The 22,137-nt window shown below is 41.4% G+C and overlaps 1 protein-coding gene across 1 annotated transcript in view; it reads right to left on the bottom strand.

Moving 5' to 3' along the window:
* Window positions 1-507: 507 nt before the first annotated feature.
* GPRIN3 (GPRIN family member 3) overlaps window positions 508-22,137 on the bottom strand; it is a 69,503-nt gene continuing 47,873 nt past the window's right edge. The window contains exon 2 of the mRNA XM_070614319.1: window positions 508-11,667. Within this exon, the coding sequence (XP_070470420.1) occupies window positions 9,221-11,554 (2,334 nt within the window). The 5' untranslated portion in view covers window positions 11,555-11,667 and the 3' untranslated portion in view covers window positions 508-9,220. The remainder of the gene's footprint in view (window positions 11,668-22,137) is intronic.

Below are 22,137 nucleotides of genomic sequence, written 5' to 3'. Positions count from 1 at the left end.
TTATTTACCCAGGAGTAGGCGGAGAGGCTGGAACTATACAGCACACACCTGGATGGCCCTGGGCAAGATGCTGTTACACCTGGATATGAGACAATCTAAACTTCAATACAGGCGATCCATGCCGTCATCACAAGAGTCTATGTGCCCTGAACTCCCACCGCCTCCTGTATTTCCCTGAATGCCAAGCTCTCATCCCTCTTACTGAGCAAGAGTAAAAGCACATACATGTACACATACACACACACACACACACACACTGCTGTGCCATCAAGAACAGGAAAAACCATGCTTCTGATGACCTGCAGGCATGCTTGATTCTATGGGAATTCTATTTTAATTACAGGAGAAAAACCTTTCGTTGTAAATACTTTCAGCTCCACTGCAGATTCCTAGCAGAAGTGTGTCACACTGAATATCAACTGATTCGATATAAACATCTAGGGCTAAAAGAATAATTTCAACAGCAGTGGCAAAAGCAATAACAATAACAACAAAAAACAAAGATGGTAAATTTTAATCTATATTATGTTTATTATGGAAAATGAAATGCAAAGAAATCATATTTAAAATTTTTTTGAGGGTAAAACTAAATCATCAGTTGAATTTCTTTCATTCATCCATTCAAAAATCAAATCCAAAATGAGGGTGGAAGTATAAGTAATTCCAAAATTGTGATCTATCCTTATATAAATAACATTCCATCTTTTTTCTAGGAAATGAAATTTCATTGGTAGGTCAATTTCCAGAGGATGGGGACTTTCCTGACTCAACCACTTTATGACCGTTGTATACAGATATCATGAAAAAACACAGCGTTAGATTCTAATATTGATACATCCACAAATGGAATTTCATTTTGAAAATTACTGTTTCTTTAGTGATTTAACATTACACTAGACTTTTGGTCTTTCTCAGCTGAGTATTTACACACATGATTCTCACATTGACAGCTATCATTTTTCTGGGTGGCATTTAAATTAATACACATCTTCCAAAATAATTACATAAATTTATCTTTTAAGCAATGGTAAATGTTGACAAACATCAAGATTTCAGGTATGCTGCTTTTATAAACAACTATGTTTTTAGTAGTTAAAAAACACAGCCAGCTATAGCTGTAATTGTAGTGTTGTTATGGTTGGTTAACCTTTTATTTTTATCTAAGATATAAAGATGGCACTTTCATTCTCTAAAACACAAATATGCATTAAATGGCATTATTAACTTTCTACTGAGAAGTGGTTCTATTTGCACTTTACCACAGAAATCTCTATTAATGGGCAATTCTGGTATTTCCATTCATAACTTCAACCTAACACCCAGCCAACATAATTTTTAATGTCAAGGAATAGGGATCAAATTATGTTAGGTTTTAGGAAGCAGATCAGTCTTTTTGATCTCTAATAGAGTATTTCCTTTTAGAATAAATGAGAGAAACTCAAGCAACATCAATTCAGTGATGTTGTCCCAGTGTTGACATTTGCAGGCTAATGACTCTAATCTTGTTATCCAGCCCACACAGCATCACCTGTTATCAATAATAGTAATTTATTTGAGTCCATCTTAAGGAACTCCCAAGTACTCATATCCTATTATCCTACCAACATCACCTGTAATTTAAAAAAAATTTTACTCCTTGACTTCTCTTTGGTGTTGCTAAACATTGTTTCGCCGATTTCAAGAGAAGAATGCCTGCAATCATCTTCCACTTCGAGTGATTACACTCTTTTGAAATCTAGGAATATATCTCTAAAAAAAGTAGGGGTTTTATCAGTCTGTGCAAATAAACACACTAATAAACGTACAAATGGAGTCTATAAAACATGATCGGTTTTCCCCAGTGTTTGCCCTTTCCAGATATAAAATTAGGTGCTTAAAGAACAACATTAAAACTTTGCAGCTGTTCAGGTACCACCAGTCTGAGCCTCAGTGAGATGCTAACTAGATTTTCACGGCCCAGTGGGGCTGGGCTGCCCTAAGCACCAAATCTGCTACCAGGGAGTACCACCACTTAACGGGGAGCATCTGATCCAGTATTAATATATGTAAAACGGAACAATCATGGAAAGATGCAGTTTTCAATTAGTTGTTTTAATTTGTGATTTACTTAAATATATTGGTATGAATAAAATGCATTTATGTGTGCATATCTATGTGGGTAAGCTATTTACAGTTATGTTATGTATACATTTTTATGTGTAGAAAATGCAAATACACGTTGATTAGCCCTTGTGAGGCTTTTGAACGACTGTTTCTTCTTTCTGCTTTCCTGCCACTGCTTTGAGGATTTAGATAATTCATACAAGGTATGTACACAATCACACCCATAGTATGTACATCCTAGTCACACACTTAACACAGAGAGGATGTGTGAGGAATGTAAATCATCCCGGTGGTCAAAGAACTGACCTTACCTGTGACTAATGGTGTGGGTAATTAGCCCTGGCACATTTAGTAACATGCCAATGTCCTGATTACTATGTTCAGCCTTTATGACAATATGTTATCTACTCTGGGAGATGATTAAAAACAAAAAATAACAGCCCTTTCTGACCTTCAAAAATGAAAGGACAAATTCTGGTCCTGAATACACATGCAGACTTTTGTTGGCTTTATTCACTTTCGCACATGTGCCTACCTGATGACAGAACTTGCCCTGAAAATGGGATCAGCATGTTATTTTTTTCTACACATAAAAATAGAAAACCAACCACTCACAGACTGTACACACTTACAGAACGTATTGACATACCACAACCTGCTACAGTATTTGCACAACATATTGTTCACACATTTGTACAGCAGAGATACATACATTTAGAAATTTAGTAAGTGTTAGTTCATTTCTTTCTTGAGTTGTCAGGCCCTGTTGACCTGTCTTAACTTCAGTAAAAGGCATCTCCCGATACCCCTAAAACAAGAATTCGTCTCTCCTCTCCCCTAAGGATTGAGGAGTACGACTATAATACTGCAACTCCTGATCCACCAACATCATTTTAAGACATGATGGAGAAGATTATGGAAAGTAATTTACTCAAAGATGTGGTTAAAATAAATGCTAAGGAATCTAAACTGAAATCATTAAGAGATGCCGATAAACGTGGGTAAGCCCATTCTGCTCATTCAGTAATTGGCACTATATATAGCCTTTACATGATATTAAAAGCAATAATACAAATCAGAAAAAAAATTGGTTAGCTGCCTGAAAGTTTTGCTGAAGAACAGACAATTTAATTTTTAAAGTAACAAAGAGTACTGCTAGCAGCAATGTCAAAAAGCAAGCTATAATTTTAACCCCAGAAATAAGTGGATGACATCCCCATATCTCAAGAGATCAAGAAAGAAGTTAGCATTTCTCTCCCATTTAATTCTCCTTAACACACTTAAATCACTAGGGTGTCTCTCATCATAATTATCACCATGCTGGCTGATCATCAGTATCTTTTTCTGAAGTGTAAAATATGTGATTTTTATTCCTACTGTTTGGCAGCCAATCGATTTTGAACCCAAAGAAACTTGATGAAGCAGTAGTACTTAGAAACGCCCATCTGGAGCATCATTTTCTGTAAGGCATTATTGGAGGCCCCTTTTGATGTGAGTACTCACGTTTTAGCTATTTTTCATTTGAGAACCCCTTTTTCATAGGTAAGGCTGGTAATCCTCCAGGCAGAGTTAACTGAATCGCTCTTCTACATGCTAGCGTCCAGAAGAAGGATTACCACATAGTTAGCCCCTCCATTTCAGCAAAGTTTCCGGTTGGAACTGTCTTGAGTTTTAAGCTGGCGAGACTTTAGGTGACTCCGTTTCTGTTTTGGCTAGCTTAAAACAGAGATGTGAACCACATCCCAACAACGCTCTCTAGGGCTGCACCTCTTTATGGAGCTCCTAAACACGTTTTTCCAGCAAGAAAGGAGAAAGAATGCCTTTGCTTATTTCTCCTGTGGGTTACAGTCAGTCCTCACAGAGCAAGCCGTAATATATAATGGCATGCCCATAACACATGCACTTGCTGGTATAACTGCCTCTTGTTGGCACATTATTGCTTGTCTTAATTTCATAGTCAACAGTCTTTATTCTCATGATTAGTATCTGAGATATCTGGGTCTTAAAAAAACCCACCAAACTTGTAAATGACATCTTGTTGCACCACTCTGGCCTCCACTGTCATTTCACCAAGGCCCACGGTTATTTAAATGTCCTTTATAATTATCATCACTTTGATAAACCTAAGAGCCAACAGTAATTTTTCAGGACTTTTTGTTGTTTCTATCTACTCGTATATACAGACGTATTGGATCTACCTTGAGAGAGGTTATTTCGTTGTGGCAAGTGAGTAGTTTAGCTGGTGTGTTCACAGTTAAAAGTAGCGGTAATGACCTCTGGCAGATGTCACTGATTACTTGTGAGACAGAATTTTTCCACCTCAATCGATCATCATTTATGTCCTTGCTCATTGCAAATCAAGTTTATTTGATTTTTGTAGCCAAGGAGAATTTTTTTTCCCCGAGGGTGGGATAAAGTTCATGGAAATCTGTTTCCTATTTACAAGACTAGTTTTTCCCCTTTTGCAAAAATGTCTGAAATTTTGTAGACATCCTTAAGCCCGTGTGTCTGCACAGATTAATTTATAATTACTCAGCCAGTTGCAGAATTTCATTAAGAAGGATACAGTTACAAGGATGGACAGGAGGGTCAGCACATCACCTGTTATTTGCCAGGTGGCAGCAGCTGCCCCACACACGGATTCAACCAAAAGGGCCACATATGGCATCGAGGAACGTTGCTAACAGCAAACAAAATGCCCAGATCTGAATATAAAATAGCAAACACTGAGGCAGACGTGGACAAGACTTCCAATTCACTGTGTCGACAAAACAGGGGGAGGGATAAGATGGTGAGCTCACTTAGCCAAGATACTGCTGAGTTCACTGTATTATCACCACAAAGGGAAATTCGCAGGCCTCATTTCTCAGACACCACTTAGGACAAAGCAGGAGAGAGTAAACAGCGTCATCTCCACGGCAGCACTGTAGATGATGGGAGAATCAGACAGGCAGAGGCCTACACAAGGCTACAAGGGCCCGAATTCAGTAAAAACACATAGACATATACGCAAACCTTATCCTAAAGTATTGTTTTTCTTTATACTGATTCTGAAAAAGTAGATATGGGGGGTGGTGAATTATATGGTACTAGAAGTGCACAAAATTTTTAACACTTACACAGTATGTAGGAGGGAGAGAAGATAATTTCTTACATTTTGGCAGCAAAACATTAACAGAGTGGATACAGCAAAGGGCAAACAATTTACATTGACAGCATGTTCATATATATCCTCTACAAACAAATTTTAAGTCACATCATACGCTATTCTTCATGTGGTATTTACAGGTATTCCCAGAATTTTAGGAACTCCCAGAAATGAGAGGGATAACATTAGAATAAGCTAGGAACACTAAAATCTCAATACTCTGAGACGCAACCGAAAGCATTTCCTCTTCTGCTTTGTACTTTAAGACAGCAAGCTCCTATTAAGGACTTGGTTCCCAAACTCAGCCTCTAGGGAATATGTTACACCTGCATATTTAGTAAAATTTATTTCAGTTTTTATATTTAACCCACAACATGGAGAACACTGGTATCCAAAATAACGAATATCGGACAATTCTAAAGATTAAAAAATCATCAAAAATCAAATTATATTCAATACAGCTGAACTTGACAAGGTAGGAAAACATACGAATGTATTTTATCAATATTTCATTTTGAATGCAAACAAAAAGGGTTCTGGTTAACTTTGACCTAACAAAATGTTCAACTTATGCCACTGATCCGAAACACAAAGGTTAATTAGGATTTTACTGGACGTACAGTAGTTGGTGTGTGGCATCAAAGCCAGCAATCCAGGAAGACATAATTAGAAAAGCACTAAAAATAAACATGTGACAGCTGAAGCGATGACATTTTTCTTGCGGTCATAAAAATAGCAAAATCAATATTTAAATTAAAAATTCTAGTATTCACTGGGTAAGTTGTATAGCATCTTAGCATTTTAAATGTTTCATTGTCTTCCAGAAACTGTTCTAACTCATCTGTCTTTTACTACTGGTTTAAGAAAGAAAAACAAACGGCTTTCAACCCCATGTGTGCCATGCAGCTAGGGAACAGCAGAGCAAGTTCAAAGAGGCTGCCATGCTGTGAACAAAGCTTTGCACCTTCATTTGTTGAATGAACCTAAAGACTCACAAATGATGTACCGAAGGTCTATGCTGCGTCACACGTCCAAGTGAAGGAAAATTTTCAAATAAAAGTTTTACTGTGAGGGGCTGGCCCCGTGGCCGAGCGGTTAAGTTCGCGCGCTCTGCTGCAGGCGGCCCAGTGTTTCGTCGGTTCGAATCCTGGGTGCGGACATGGCACCGCTCATCAGACCACGCTGAGGCAGCGTCCCACATGCCACAACTAGAAGGACCCACAATGAAGAATATACAACTATGTACTGGGGGGCTTTGGGGAGAAAAAGGAAAAAATAAAATCTTTAAAAAAAAAAAAAGTTTTACTGTGAGAACATCTAGGCTATCACAATGCAAAAACACTGCTGTCTTGAATAGGCTCCTATCTTATTTATCCATTTGATAATCTATTTCTGCTACTGTTTTTAAAAGCTGTTCTTTTTAGGAGATTCAATAGCAACAAGAAAGCTTTTGTAATATTTTGTGACAATCTTTAGAGTGTGGTAGAAGTAAAGACTAAAGGTAAAAAATAAAGATTAAGAAGTAAAGGTTAGTTCCAGCACCAAAGAAAACCAGTTAGAGTTACTACATCAAACAGTAAGTTTCAATTTGAGAGGCACAACGACAACACCAAATTTAGTTTAAATTAAATTAACTAATTAAGTTAATATTTGACAAATGCCTACAACTCTCTTAGGCCTCTGCTTCACTGAACTATTTATAAATCATGTGATTACTCCAAACTCATGAAAATAAATATTATTACCAGATGCTGAATTCTTCCTTTTCTCCTCTTTTAATGCAGGAACAGCCTGTGCTAGCCACTTCCCAGCAGAGGACAACCTGGGGCCCACCCATCTGGAGTAGGTACTGTTGACAGCTGCTACTGTGTACACAGGGTGTTCTCTGTGTATGCACGGCACGTATGCCAACGGGTAAGGGAAGTAGGCAGTGAGCGAGAGATGGCAAAGGCATCTCCCACAGACGCGCCACGAACACCAACAATACAAATGGGTATTTAAGGCCAAAAGAGAGAGTTTTAGACTAGATCTCTAATCATTAATAGTCATCTGATTGCTAATTAGATGATAATTTCTACTTTAGACAGCATTCTTAATAGAGGCCAATTGATAAAAAACTGAAAAATGTGCCTAATTAAAAAATTCACTATAAGTTCCAAGTATAACAACTGTAATTACGTTGTCAGGCTCTGAGAATGCTGTGACCAGGGTCTACGTATGCAGGCTTCATGTACAGTCCAATTGCTTTGAAAGACATCAATGGCTATTAACTAATGTAGGTTGTGTTCAGTGTAGCTTGTGGTGTTGAAGTTCAGGTATGATTTTCCCTCATATGTTCAGAGTCTGCAAAAGAGAATTAAAATGAAAAAAAAAAAAAAAAAGCCAAAGCAGAGATTGGGAATTTACAGCACAAATGGCATTTATGAGTCTCTGGAGAGAGAATAGATGGCCGGACACTCTCTTCTGGCTCATCGAGGGGAATGAGTCCAGAGAAGGCAACCAGCACCCCTCCAACGTCCAACGGTCTGATTTTCTAAATACAAGGTGGAGACCAGCGCTCTCCTTTGGTGACTCCAGGAGGGGAGGCGCTCCCGGGCCCTGGCTCACGCTCCTCTTCACAGTACCCAACCCTCAAGCCACTGCTGGTCATCCCAGCTGGTGCCCTGCAAGACACTCGCAGGTCCCAGGGACATGCTCCTCTTGCAGAGACAGGTGAGGGCTCTCAAGGGCCATAGGTCACCCAAAGCTCAAACTGTGCTCTAGGAAAGGCCTCTCCTTTTATTGGGATCAGAGGATGAGATCCGATGGTATTTCTCTTAAAATCAATAAGGCTGCAGAGGTTACCTTTTTACCACAGATTAGAAACTTAAGCAATCAGGGGGCCCCAGTCTACACACAAAAACTGTGAGAAAGCTCATGTCCTACTTGGTGCTGACTTCATTTTCTATTAGAAGCTACTGAACCAAAGCGAGAGAAAAACTACATCCTGTTTACAAGTCTAAATTAAACATACTGTTTTTGTTACTCAGGATGCTTTCGTTTTTTCAACACAGAAAAAAGAGTGTTTGCTAATTGGCTATTTATGATTCCTCACCAGAACCTTAACATTCTCAGTAGAATGTCAGTGGAGAACACCTCCGTAAAAATTTAGCATTATCAATAATTCGATGATCTCTTCAAGAATTCAGTGGCCTGTCCTTCCTCTCGGGTAAGGAAATATGGATTTAATCTGGTCATAATCACAGAGATGCACCTCGCCTTCAGTGCAGGAAAACCTATATAAATAAATTCATGTTTTATGTGGGCAGTCAAAAGCTTAGCTAATTTTCCTAATATAACTTTCTTACATTTATTAACAGGTATAACAACGTTTATAAAAAGGGTTCTCTACAGATGTTTACAAATATTAATTCATATTTGCTATTTTATGCATTTAAATGCTTTTACTGAATATCATCTGAGTCAGATTTGTTTCAACTTTTTACATTATAGTTCTTATCATCTACTTAAATTTTATGTGGTAACAGCATTCTTATTGCAACAGGACTAGAAAGTATAACAGTGTTTTTGCTAATAGTGTTATTACTATTTTTAATATAAAGCAGGGACCTTAATGGAAACACCACAGTGTGATAAATTGAGGCAGTAATACAAAATGACACATGTATAACGATTATGATAGTTTTACAAGCCACACCATATTAAAAAACCCAGTGAATATTGTTTCCTCTTAATTAAGGTCATAAACCTTCAGTGAAACTTGCTTCTCTTCTCTAGTTCTTTCTAATTGAAATGATATTTTTATTTATGGAGGCCCAATCAAGGGACCCCATAATTCTCAATAGCAATTTCCTATAGTTAATACTTGCTTTCTCTTCCTGGTCTCAGAAAAAAACCTACCTAAGCTTTGACAGAGACCAACACCCACGAAGACCGAAAATGCATACAAGGGCTCCACACACGTTCTTTTCAATCTAACACAGAAGAAGGGGCGGGACGAACACAGCAGTTGGGGCGACGGAAGTTCTGCAGCATGGACTGGAAAACGCTGTGCTGCCTTCCTTTGAGCTTTTTATTTGAAGAAGCATCTGAGGAAATGGATCTCCGGGTCTGGCTGTTTTGAGCTTTGACTAATTTCTCGTGTTCTCTGATTTGTCTTTGTAAATGGTTCTGGATGGCGATCCCCAGGGACTCGGGGTCCAGCGAGGCGCCGTACACTTCCCAGGTCATGCCCTGCTCATCCCACACGACGTCCCTGACACGCTTGGACTGCTTCAGCTGGAGCTTGGCGTCGGCACCGAGCTGCTTTTTCTTCTCCCCGGGCGTGAGTCCCACCTGAGCCGCAGCCGCGGTCACGTTGAGCTTCTGCTCCTTGAGGAACTCGCTGACCCGGCTGCCGCGGCGCGGGCTGGCTTTGACCGAGCGAGAAGGGGTCTTCTTGCCAGAACTTGGACTGGAGTCGCCCAGGGAATCAGACGGCAGGCTCAGGCTGGCGGTTGTCTTGGTCTGTCTGCTTTCTTCCACGGCGCCCTCCTGGTTCCTTCTAACTGGGGATGGGGTGGGGCTGGCAGCTGATCCCGTGCCTCCACTTTCTTGAGATCTAGGGTTGAGCAGTAGGGTTTTGCCCTCTGCCTTTGCTCTTGCATCGAGGACATCGGTGCCGCTAGATTCTTGTTCTTTTACTATCTGAGGGGACGCAGGCTTCTTTTCTCTCGCATCTCCTTTATTATTGGGATCCAAGCTCCCAGACGGGTCAGCTTTGCTGGCAGGGCCACAAGAGCCGGCGAATTTGCAATCTGGGTCTGTTTTGTGGTCATTTGTGGTTTTCACTGCAAACTCGGACGACTTGGTTTCAGGTTTCCCTAAGCCACGACTCGTTTCAGCTTGACTGTCCCCACTGAGAGAAATCTGGTCCGTGGGGCTAGCTTTCAGGGAGCTAGAATTAGTTCCCGAAAGCTGTTTAGAGGTGGGCTCTTCCCTCACTGGGGTCACTCCTGCTGACCTCCCATCTTCTTTACCCGTATCCTGGGCCTTACTGGATGCCACAAGGGTGGATGAGGTTTTAAGGACCTCAGCCGATGGGCTCACTGATTGACTTTCTCCTTGGAAAGCTGTGGAAACAGCCGCAGCAGCCTGGATGCGCACCTCTGGCATCATGCTGGGGCACTGACCCGACTCCTCGGGGGCTACGGTGTTGTCAGATAGCTCCAACGTGTGGCTCCCGCTGCCGCGGCCGTGGCAAATGACACGCAGCTGCTCTTGCTGTTCGAAACGCTCAGGAGCGGGCGTTTCCTTCAGGAGTGCAGTGAGGATGCTGGGGCTGGTGGAGACCGACCTGCTCTCGACACTCGCCACTGCCTGCACCTCAGCATCTTGCCGAGCCCTGCTGGGAACCTCCCTGATCTCACCCTCCTCACCTTGGCTGGTCATGGTGCCCGCTTCTTTGAACCTTGATGCCTGGTGCTGTGCTGGCAGCAGCACCTTCTCCGGATCTGCAGGAAAGGAACCTTTGCTAGTGAGGTGAGATGGTGGAGGCGTCACAGAAGTCACGGGCTGGGCGTCTGAGGCAGTGGCAGAGGGCTGTTTGGTCCCTGAACATCCATCTTCTCTTGCTGGAGATTCGCAGGACCTGGCCTGGGAGCCGCAGACAGCTGGCTGCCTCTGCCCTTCTGGAGAAGGTGCGTGACTGAACGCCTTGGTGGCTGCCTTTGCAGTGTGCACTGCTCCCTGGATTGTTTCTTGGGAAGGAAAATCACAGGGCACTTGATCGTTGCTGCTGCTAAGGGTGCCTCCCACAGGACAAGTTGACTTCTCAGGTTGCTCTCCATCTGAGGTTCCCTGTGATTTCACCAGCATATCTTCAGGTCCTGATGAGGGGCTGGCATTGGGCTGGTCACCTGGGATGGCCTGGTGGGTGTGTTGAGTGGCTGGCATTATAAATGCTGTGTTTATAAGATCCTTTCCTGCTGCAGAATGCGGGCCTGGGGCTGTGGGCTCGCTGCTTCCCGGCAGCAGGGTATTGCCAGGAGAGTTGAGTGTGGGAGATGCCTTCTCCACCTCATTGAAGATGCCAGGAGAAGACATGTCTGGCTGGGTGGTCTCATGCTCACAGGCGTGCATCAGGGCCTTGGTAGCTGCCCTGGGGCTGAGGTCTGGTTCTGCAGGAGCGTCTGAAAGGCCATTGGTGTTCTCGCACAGGAGGGCTGATTGAGGCGGAGGTGAGACAGCTGGCACCTCTTCTTTTCCAGAAGCTGCAATCAGGGAAGTTGTAGCTGATCTTAGAGGGTCAGGTACAGTCCCCATGGAATTTCTTTTCAGGAAACCCTCAGAGCTGTTCCCTGAGTATGCTCCCACTGGGAAGCAGTCGTAGCTCAGCGCGAAGACACAGTCAGAGAGGGGCCCTCTGAAGGGTCAATCTGTGAATCAAGGAAACGCTACCATTAATACAGTACAGCATGTAAGGACTGAAATACAGCAAACTGTCATTTGTATAAGATCTCATAAGCACATTAAATATTTTCTTCCCATATCTGTTGATATAAAAATAGACCTTGGGAAGAACGATTTCGTGAAAAATATTTTAATTACGCAAGTATTATTTTGATATATTAGTTTCTGCTTGCATCCCACTGCTGTCTAGCAAATAGGTTTTTAATGTATTTACCGAAGAGTTTGATAACTACCTCAAAAGTCATTTGTGCGATCTGATTTACCAGATATCAGAAAATCCTGCAAAGCTACTGTAATCAAATCAGTAAGTACTGAAATAGGCCTAAACAGATATGGGAAGTAGAACATCTAGAAATAGATTCACCTATAAATAAGGATTTAATATATGACAAGAGAGGCACTTCAATTTAGTGGCAAAAGGATGGATTACTTAATATAAAATGCTGGCAAACTGTTTATTCATCTGGAAGAAAAGAAAATTAGATCTTTATCTTACACCAGTTCGAAAAATAAAGCCTAGATGGATTAAAGGTTAACATGTTAAATAAATAAATAAATATCCTGTAAAAAACTCTAGGAACCATAATATAATCTAGGGGCAGGGAGGGTGGGCTTCTTTTGGCAAGGCAGAAAATACTGAAACTATAAGAAAAAGTATAAACATAGATGACTAATCAAAATTCAAAACTTTTGCATGGCAAAAGATACCATAAAGAAATACAATGGATTTGGAAAAAAAAAAAAAAGTTTGCCACTCTAGAGGACAGGCAGAAATACCTATAGTATAGCAGAAGCTCTTAAAAATTTACAAGGACACAAAATAGTTTATTGGAAAAATGGATAAAGAATATGAAAACGCAGCTTGCCAGATAGGAAGCCCAACAGCCAACAAACTTCAAAAGATGATCAAATGCATTTGTAGTCAAAGAAATGCAAATAATTTAACAATGAGATATTGCTTTATACCAATTGCACTTGAAAAATTGAAAAAAAAAAAAAGAGTTATAACTCTTAGGCCAGGGGAGACCTAGCAAAAGGAAGTATTTTTATTAATTATAAGACGAAATGGGTATGGCCACAGCTTTCGTAGGGAAACAGTTTAGTTCCTAAAACTAAAAATACAGATGTCCTTGACCCAGTGATCCCAATTTTATCAAACGAAATAACATGCCGGCATATATATAGGTATAAGTATGTTGACTGAAGTACTATTTGTAAAGGCAAAAAACTGGAAACAAACTGATCTCCATGAATAGGGGAGTGGTAGAATAATCATGACATGCCTCTACTGGAAAGCACTATGCAGCCATTAAAAGAAACAATTAATGAGCCAGTCCTAATGGCCTAGTTGTTAAAGTTCAGTGCACTCCACTTTGGTGGCCCGGGGTTCAGTTCCCAGGCATGGAACCACACCACTCCTCTGTCAGTGGCCATGCTGTCGCAACAGCTCACACAGAAGAACTAGAGAGACTTACAACTAGAATATACAACTATGTATGGGGGCTTTGGGGAGGAAATAAAAACAAAAACCCCCCAATTAATTAGGCTAGAACTTTTCACTTGGGAGGGATTTCCCCAAGGTATGGTTGAATGAGAAAAGCAAGGTAGAGGAGAGGGTATATGTGTTTCATTTTTGTAAAACAATGACCTAAAACACTCCATAGGTTTGTGTTGTGTGTGGGTGCAGATATGTTTGTATATGATTATATTAAGTCTAAAAATATTTAGAAGGAGACATATTAGGTGTTAAATGGAGGGCGTGTGATGAACTGGGGACAGGGCAAGAGAGATAGAGGTAACCAAAGGTGGGAAAATACTGAATTTTACAAAGTACATCTGAAAATTTATCTGTGTGTGTTTACATATAAACATTTTTTTGGAAGAATAACCAGGCACTGGGTGATGTGGATAGAGCAATGGTTCAGAAACTAGTGGATGACGGTGTTTTAATATTACCTCATTACCCATAGACTCTGACCCCATGCTAAACACTTAATCTTTCTGGACCCCAAATTAACTTGTTGGCAAAATGAATTATTATGATTTCTAAGGACCCTTCCACCCCCCCCAAATTCAAGGCTCCTACTTCTTTGCATGTGACGGATAATAAATCAAACAGCACAATCTTAAGTTGGGCTACAAAGGGTCAAAATAAGGTAAAGGCAAATCTGGTCGGGCCCAGATTTTGAAAATATATCATTGTATCTTTTGGTTCAATGTTATTTGGCTGATCTACTATCATATGAAGTCTAACAATAAGTCCAACTTACTGGATAGCTCTTCCTTCTAACTTCATTATGCATGTTAATGGGTTGAATATTTTCCCATCCTTGATCTCAACTGCTTTCTGCTCATTCAAACCACTTCCCCAGGTTCATGTTCATTTCTTCCTCACTGGAGTTCTCTGTGGCACTCACTTGCTGTGCCCCACATCCATCTTTCCATCTCCTTCTTTTGCATCTGTCTTATTGCACCTTTCCTCCCAGTCCTTCCCCTCCTCATTCTCAAAAACGCCCATTCTTCAAGGCCCCACTTAAATCCCATTTCCGTTCTGAAGGCCTCTAATGCCTTCCAGGCGTAAAGTCTCTCTCTCTTTTTAAAGTCCTACAGCTATGGTCATTTGTGTCCTTTGTATTGTGCTTTTTATGCACTGTTTTTGCACCGCTGTTACCTATATAAATGCCTCATTTCCCTGAAAGTCCTTCAAGCCCCAGGACGGAAGGGGACAAGCTGATTGATTTCTTTTAGTTTACTCCGCAGGACACACTGCAGGGTCTTGCGCATGAAAAAGTGTTGATTGATCCCATTTGCCTCCAAAATGGCCATGATTAATGCCCTGCCAAACTTCAAAATAACAGGAAATTTTAAGGTATAGCATGAAATATTAATGAAAACACAATTAAAAAGAGTACTGTTTTTGGAAGTAAGAAAATGGTTGTTCTTATTTATTAAACTTTCTATTTCTGCAATCCAGGTTTAGACAATTAAAAATAAGTACATTGGACACCTGCTACAAAAAACTGGAAGGTCTCCTAAAGCCAGGAGTACAGACTGTCTCCCGTGTCATGCGCCTGGAGCCAAGAAACCTGATCTGCCAAGAGGACTGCACAATACGAACAGCTCAAAGTTCAGCAACTGAAAGTTGAGAGACTTAAAAAATGGTGAGGGATTTCACACAACTCTCAGAAGTCACTGCATTGACTTCCATTTCGCATGGATAGCTGATTGTACAAGTTTGATTTTGAAGGGGGGGGTTTTCTTTTGTTTGCTTTGTTAATGGAGGTTAAATTATCCATCAAGTCAAGACTCAAGAAGAAAAGCCCAGATTGCTTGGCTAACACCTGTAATTAGAAATCTCTTCATTGACAGGCAGAGAGGAAATCAACACTACTCTCAAACCTATCTGCTAATGTAACCGTCACAGCATCTCCAAGGCCCTCTCGAGAGATGGCCGGAGGCAAGCCCCCAACCCATGCCTTTTCCCCACCTCTCCCCAACAAATAGCAGAAATCTTTAGTCTCCAATAGGTTAGACACATAGGAGATTTTAAAAGTGTAATTTCTCAGTGGTTTACAGAGTTGTCTTTAAAATCTTCCACAGTCCATTATGACAAGATTTAACCTCTAAAAATGAGGTTGCAAATAGGTGGCCCTCAGACTGAATGAGTCCCTCCTGCAGGTGTGTGTGTGTGTGTGTGTGTGTGTGTGTGTGTGTATGTGCGTGTCCTGCGTAGTTTGCCCTTCCCTCCTCTCTTTTTCCCTTTCCCCTTTCTCTCTTCCCTCCTTCCCTCTTCCTTTTTCTTCCCTTTCTTTTCTTTCTTTGCCTTTTGAATTAAAGAGACTTTTCATAAAAATCCAGATTTTGCTCTTTTTGGTTCCCTCTAAAAACTCCAAAGGTATGCATTTCCAGATAGCAACACTAGATGGCGCTGATATGGGCTGGTTGCTGAGGGCAAGGACTCTGCAGGCGGCCCCTTCCCCACCTGCCCCGCCTCACTCCGTTACAGTAGTACCCGTGCTCCCGTGAGCAGCTGAGTTTGACAGCTTTGCTCTGAGAGCACTGACAGAGTAGACTTCCCAACTTAAATTTTAGTCTGCTGAGGGCAGTCTGGCATTACCTTTAAGAGCATGGGCCCTCTGGCCAGATTCCCCACATGAGAATCAGTTCCACTTCCTACTGTGTGCTCAGGCAAGTAACTCAACCTCAGGTGTCAGTTTAATGTATACATTGAGGAGAATAATCATAGTACTGCCTCACTGGGCTGTTGTGAAGAATAGATTTAGGCTTTAGGAGAAACAGCATCCTGGCATCTATTAAGCATTTTATAAGTGTTAGCCTCTTTTAAAAAGCTCAATATTTAAGCTTTGATCTGTGTTAAGGAAAAAATTATTCTGACACTTGTTAAAATGGTAAGGAAGACATTGTGATAAGTGTCAAGACTACTGCAGGAGGAGAGAGAGATCGAGCTCAACTCCAAATGCAACAAGAACAAGTGAGGATTTATAACCAAGGAGCAGGCTGGGGGTGGTCAGTGGCTGGAAAATGACCAAGAGGAGACATCAAGGGCAGGGGGATTCTTGCTAAACCTCTTCTCAGGATTCTTGCAGAAGGCAGCTCAGGCAGCCGTCACCTGGGGGATGGTGGGATGAGGAATCTGATTGGATACTGAGGATGATCAACTATCAAGGGTCAGGGATTCTCTCTAAACTGGCGTAGAAGGATTCTTGCTAAAACTGGACTCTGCAAGCACAGCCGTGGAAGACCAAGACTGAGGCATAGTTGAGAAGAGGGCTCAGAGAAGCCTGAGGAAAGTTTGGTCAAGGTGGGAGTCTTTGTCATCTGCGCTGGAGAATATGGGTTTTCTTATAAGACTCTCTGTGCCGTTCTGAATTCCTTCTGAATCGCTCATGAATCACACCGAGGCTAATGGCATCTCTAAGTGAGTTTGATGGGAACTGGATTCTCGATAGCAGCTCCCTTTAGCACTTTTGCCCTTAAAACCACAAGCAAAGATTTAAAGCCTTGCTCTGGCAGTGCAGCAGGCCTGCAGGGTTAATACCATCCACCTTTTACACGGAAGGAAACTGAAGCCCAGAGGGTAAGTAACTGTCTCAAGGCTGAATACCTATAATTCCTGTTGAACTGAATTCTAGTGGATGCTAATGTCTAGGTCCCATCTATGCTGCTTCCTTATTATCTGTAACTCTGGAAAGAAAATGGAAAGAAAGGAAAAATTTAAAAAAAATATATATCTCTCCAGAGGAGAGAGAGCCTTTTTGCAAGTGGTTTGAAACTCAAGGGCAGCCTGGATGGCATCAACACTGACTACAAGGACATTCATAACTGGTCACTTTATGAAAAGTCTGGCTTGTTGAAAGCTGACACCACCACTGCTCATTCTGAAAATAGTGGGTTCCACTACTATGCCATGCTGCCTATTTTCATAATGGACATACCCGCTTAATAAGACAGGAGGCAGGGAATCTCATCCCTTTGTGACTTGCTCCAAGGCTCTCTGGTGGGACGAGCACTAGACAGAAAGAACGGAGAGAGGCTCGGTGGTTCTGGACCACCAGCAGGATGCTGATATACTGCAGGTCATGGGGATAATCCTGTGGGCAGCAATTGCCTTTGCCCACTTCAGAAGGGCTGCATTGCAGGGACAAGGGCTCTGGGGTGTCATCACATTTCTTTAGTGACATTAGGCAAATGTTACAGGGACCTCGATGAGTACCTCTGTCTCCAGCCATCTGACAGCAGCTTTTAGTTCAAATGGATGATGCAAAGACCCTGAGAGAACAGTGAGGCAAGAGGTAAGAGACTACGAATACTCAAGAAAAGGATAAAGCAAAAAAATGTCGTCTGGCATGCTATTCCACTGATTCTACTTGCTCCCTTTAATCAGGAACCTTTGCCTAGATCATTTGCATTCGGAATCCAGCAGATCCTACCAGTGTGCAGTTTTCAGGAGAGGTGATTCAATCCTAGGATACACCCACAGCCTAGGAAAAGCAGTTCCTTCTTCTTCCTTGAAGAAAATCATACCCTCACACTAACAGCTGCCTTAAATGCACTTTTCAAAGATACTGACTGAAAAATTGTTTTTTCCCTTCGAACTGTGTCTAAAGCAAGTCTCAATGGCTGAAGAGAAAAGAAGGCTGCTTGCTTAGTGCCACTGACAGGGTCATGTGGACTTTCAATTATTACTGTTCCTTTAATAAAGGCTCATGAGACACGAGCTGCATCCCTTCTCCCTATCCAGTTCTTCTTTTTGTTCAGCACTGTTCTAGAAAAATGAATGCATGACTTGTTATCACATTGAATTCCATCGTAAGCAGGGCTGGACAAAAACCAAGAAGTAAAGAACGGTGTTATGCAGCATGAAGACCCCAAATATATCCTCCCTCTTTTGTCAAATACAATTTGAACAGACGGCGGCCTCTAAATTCACAATTGATGAGAATCATACGGTAGAAGCACTTATTTATTGCTATCTATATTCTAGACACTGCTCTGTGTGTGAACTTATTTAATCCTCAGAATAACCCTGTGAGGATGGTCCTACTAGGAGCTCCGCTTTGCAGATCTGGAGACTGAGGCAAGGTCATGCAAGCAGTAAGGGTAGAGACCAGATTTAAATCCGGATCCTCTGGCTCCAGAGTCCACGCTGGTAACCAATTTCACACAGGGGACAGATAGGGGCATTTCTTTTGTGGAGGCAAGCTCATCAATCTGGGCAAGAAGTATCATCAGACAACAAGAGAAACAATAGAAAACTCCAGAAATATAGCCTTGAAGCCATCTGACTAATTCAGGCCGACGGAGGTGATCCAGGCAGCACAGAAGTTCCTGCTGTTCATAATGATTAAGCCCATTTGGATGTTTTAAGGGCCACAGTCTTTTCTGAAAAACCTATGAAAACTCTGGGCCCTCTCCCTAGAAACACACATGCTCACACACACACATTTGCAGGTAATTTTCGGGGGTTTATGCCTGGGAACCTTTCCAGGACTGCTTATTGATATCCTTTGTCTAAGGGAAAATGCCACAAAATTTAATTTACCTGCCTCAAATTGTTGTTATAGAGCTTAAATGAAGTAAAATACTTAGCATGGTTTTTGGAAGATGATAGAATTAGCATTCTTATATTTGGGCATCATTGACCTAAGAAGGCATGAACTGTGCCATATATTTTATAGAGAATCCCTATTCAACAGTCCAACACTTAAATAAGTTTACTTTACATTCTCCTAAACCCCTGCCTAAAGACTACCATTTGAAGAAGAAACTTTCAGCTAACTTGAAAATTAACACAATAATGAGCTCTATTTTTTAGATTTGGGAGACGGAGACGTGGACTTTTGGGTTCTTTCTCAGCAAAATCAAGACTGAGGCTTTAATAACCCTGAAAAATTAACCTCTCAATAGCTCCATTTTTCAACTCGTGGAGATAATTCATAGCTAAATATCAAAGTTGCTGTTTAAAAATGCCTAAAATAAGTTTTTTAAAAAAGAAATGTGAACTCTTCTAGGGAAGAAATTACTAAAAAGCTTTTGTTCTTTTTTGCCTTCTCTAATCAAGCTGCCTCTTATCATTTACTTCGTTTGCCTGACAGATACTCAAATCTGAATGTTTGCTTCTTCTTGTGCAAGTCAGCTTTGAAGGACTTCAATTGCAGCTTATTTTAATTGCAAAGAGAATGCAACAGGATCTCAGGACTAAATGGTGGTTAAACAACAAGCTATTAGAAATAAACTAAGCAGTTCTGTATTTGCATTTTTTTGCATTTGCATTTTAAAATCATGTGTTGATATGATCAGAGCTGCCCTGCATCCCAATTTTCTGCAGGATATATTTAGCGCCACTCTGCCTTGCAAACAAGTATCCTTGTCCTTACTTTGTTCCTCCCTGACCTTGCTGACCAGCCGCTGTTTTCCTGGCTGCAGCACTTCCCCCCACGCCGTAGGGTTCTCATTAAAACCAGGCCTCCACTCCACCTGCTTTCCTCTGGTAAAGGCGGCGCCCAAGTGCAGATTGGGCACCTACGCAGAGACCCCTGCTCCTGGCTGCAGGCTGAAAGCTTATTAGCAATTTCTGCTTTGAGACACCAGTCAGGAGTCTCTCCTCCCAGCCCCATTCTTGGGTCTTTAATCATGTTGAAAGATGGGAAAGTGTCTGGTGGCAGTATTTGCAGTAATGGAGAGATGTGCAAAGGGGGTTGTGCCAGGAGCATGTCAGTGGGGCTCTTCTGCTCCTAGAGAAACAGGGAGACCTGGGAGAAGGCAGTTACAAGGTGGACCGATTCCGTAGGGCCTGGCGTCTGGACCTTCCGCAGTGCTGCCCTTCTGCTCTCCGTAAGGGGGACCCGAGTGCCTGAGGGACTCTGGGGTGCTCTTCCCTTGAGAAGGCAGTTTCTTTGCGGAGGGCAGGATCTTCTTTGGGTTTGGCCTGTGAGTTGTGATTTTGAAAAAAGAGAATCAAACGACCTGTCACTCTCCTGTTGTATCACTCTGAAGAGTCTGTAAACACTACGCGAGGCATCATAAGGTACTTCAAAGTTTTGATTTTTGCCCTTATGGAGATTTCAATCCATTTGAAGAGACAAGACAAATTCAGTCAGAAGCCGTAAGTGAGCAAGATAGTACATAATTAAGTGACTAACGCTGTGGTAATAAACTATACTCTATGGAAGTTCAAATCAGGGGGAAGGCCAACATGCCTTATTCAATTGACAATTCCTGATACAATTCTTCTGTAGGCTAGAAAAAACTGCCTGCAGAAGTCTAAAGAAATGTGGACATGTGAAATGAAGAGAGAGATGAAGCAAGTAAGAATTAAAAGGAATAGTCTTTGATTACAAATAAAATAATCCCTTAAGTCACGCTGCGACCATCAGGAAATACTGTTGACATCCACTCATTCATTTAACAAGCTGACTGCCAGACACCCAGGACATGAATGTAAATAAGATACATTCATGTTTTTGATGAGTTTGCAGTTGCTGCAAATCATTAATTTCAGTGCAATATAAATGTTGTAAAAGAAACAAAAAGCAAAAAACAAATATACTGTGGAAGCCCAGAGGACTTACCATTTTATTCGTCTTAGACCTTAGGTTAGAAAGAGTGGAGAATCCTAAGCTTTGTAGGATGTATTCAATATGATGGAGAGGAGGTAGATGTTTATCTAGGACAGATTGTCCTACCTCTGCACTGCTGGTCTTTTGGACCAGATAGTGCTCTGTGGGGAGAGGAAGCGGGCTGGCCCATCCTGTGCGCTGCAGGATGTTTCGCAGCATCCCTGGCCTCTACCCACTAGATGCCCGCGGCACCTCCACCTCCAGTTGTGACCATCAGAAAGGTCTCCAGACATTGCCGAATGTCTCCTGGGAGGCAAAACTATCCCCAGTTGAGAACCACTGATGTAGGAGATGAGCGCAGAAAGAAACATCCTTAGAATGAATACCTCTGAGTTGATGTCAGAGACTTGGAACTTACTCCAGCTAGGCAGGAATTAATGATGCAGTTTTCTGCTCTCAAGTCAAAGGTAATGCTCTTCATACTCTACCTGTGAGAATGCAAATCTGAACAACTTCTGTAGAGAACAATTTGACAATATTTGCCAAAGATACAAGATCACATATGCTCTGATTCAGCAATTCCACTTTAGGTACTAACCTTATGAGTAAAATAAATAAATGTTCTCACTGATATATGTACAAGGGTTATTCACTGCATAAAATAAATATTAGAAGCAATCTAACTGTCCCTTAATAGGGAGAGGGTTAGTTGCAAAAATTATGGCACTTTCATATAATGGTATAAGATGCGCCATATTTAACAATGGGTAAACTCTTTATGTATTGCCATGGAACAATCTCCAAAATATATTAAGTAAAACAAAAAAAAAAACCCAATAATAATTTTTAAAAAACTCCTTAGATACAAAGCAGTATATTTAACATGCCACTATTTGTATTAAAAAGGGAAAAATGAGTATCTTTTGCTTGTATATACATAAAATATCTCTGAAAGGATAAATAAGAGATGCTTTCAGAGGAGGGGAACTGGGTGCCGGCGGATGGGACGTGTGGAAGACTTTCCACTCTATATCCTTTTGTACTTTTTGAATTTTAAACCATATAACGTATTACCTACTCAAAAATAATACAAAAATTTAAAGGTTGGTGTTCCTGGCCTAGGCAACACTGAACATTTATGCTTTTCTGTCAGTGATGATGGACTGATGCTGGTCTATCCTTCCACACACTTTCCCTCTGCTCTTTGCTAGGCAAGGAGGTCAGCCTGGCCATGCAACTAGTTAAAGGAAACCATAATTTCCTTATCCATCTTGGTTATCTACAAGCTCCAAACTCGGCAATATAATTATTTTTCAAAGTCAACAGCTGAGAAATGCTTTTTAAAGTGATGTCTGT

This window comes from Equus przewalskii, chromosome 3 (assembly GCF_037783145.1).
Source record: "Equus przewalskii isolate Varuska chromosome 3, EquPr2, whole genome shotgun sequence".
Taxonomy (NCBI): domain Eukaryota; kingdom Metazoa; phylum Chordata; class Mammalia; order Perissodactyla; family Equidae; genus Equus; species Equus przewalskii.
This window is presented reverse-complemented; position numbering and strand designations above follow the sequence as displayed.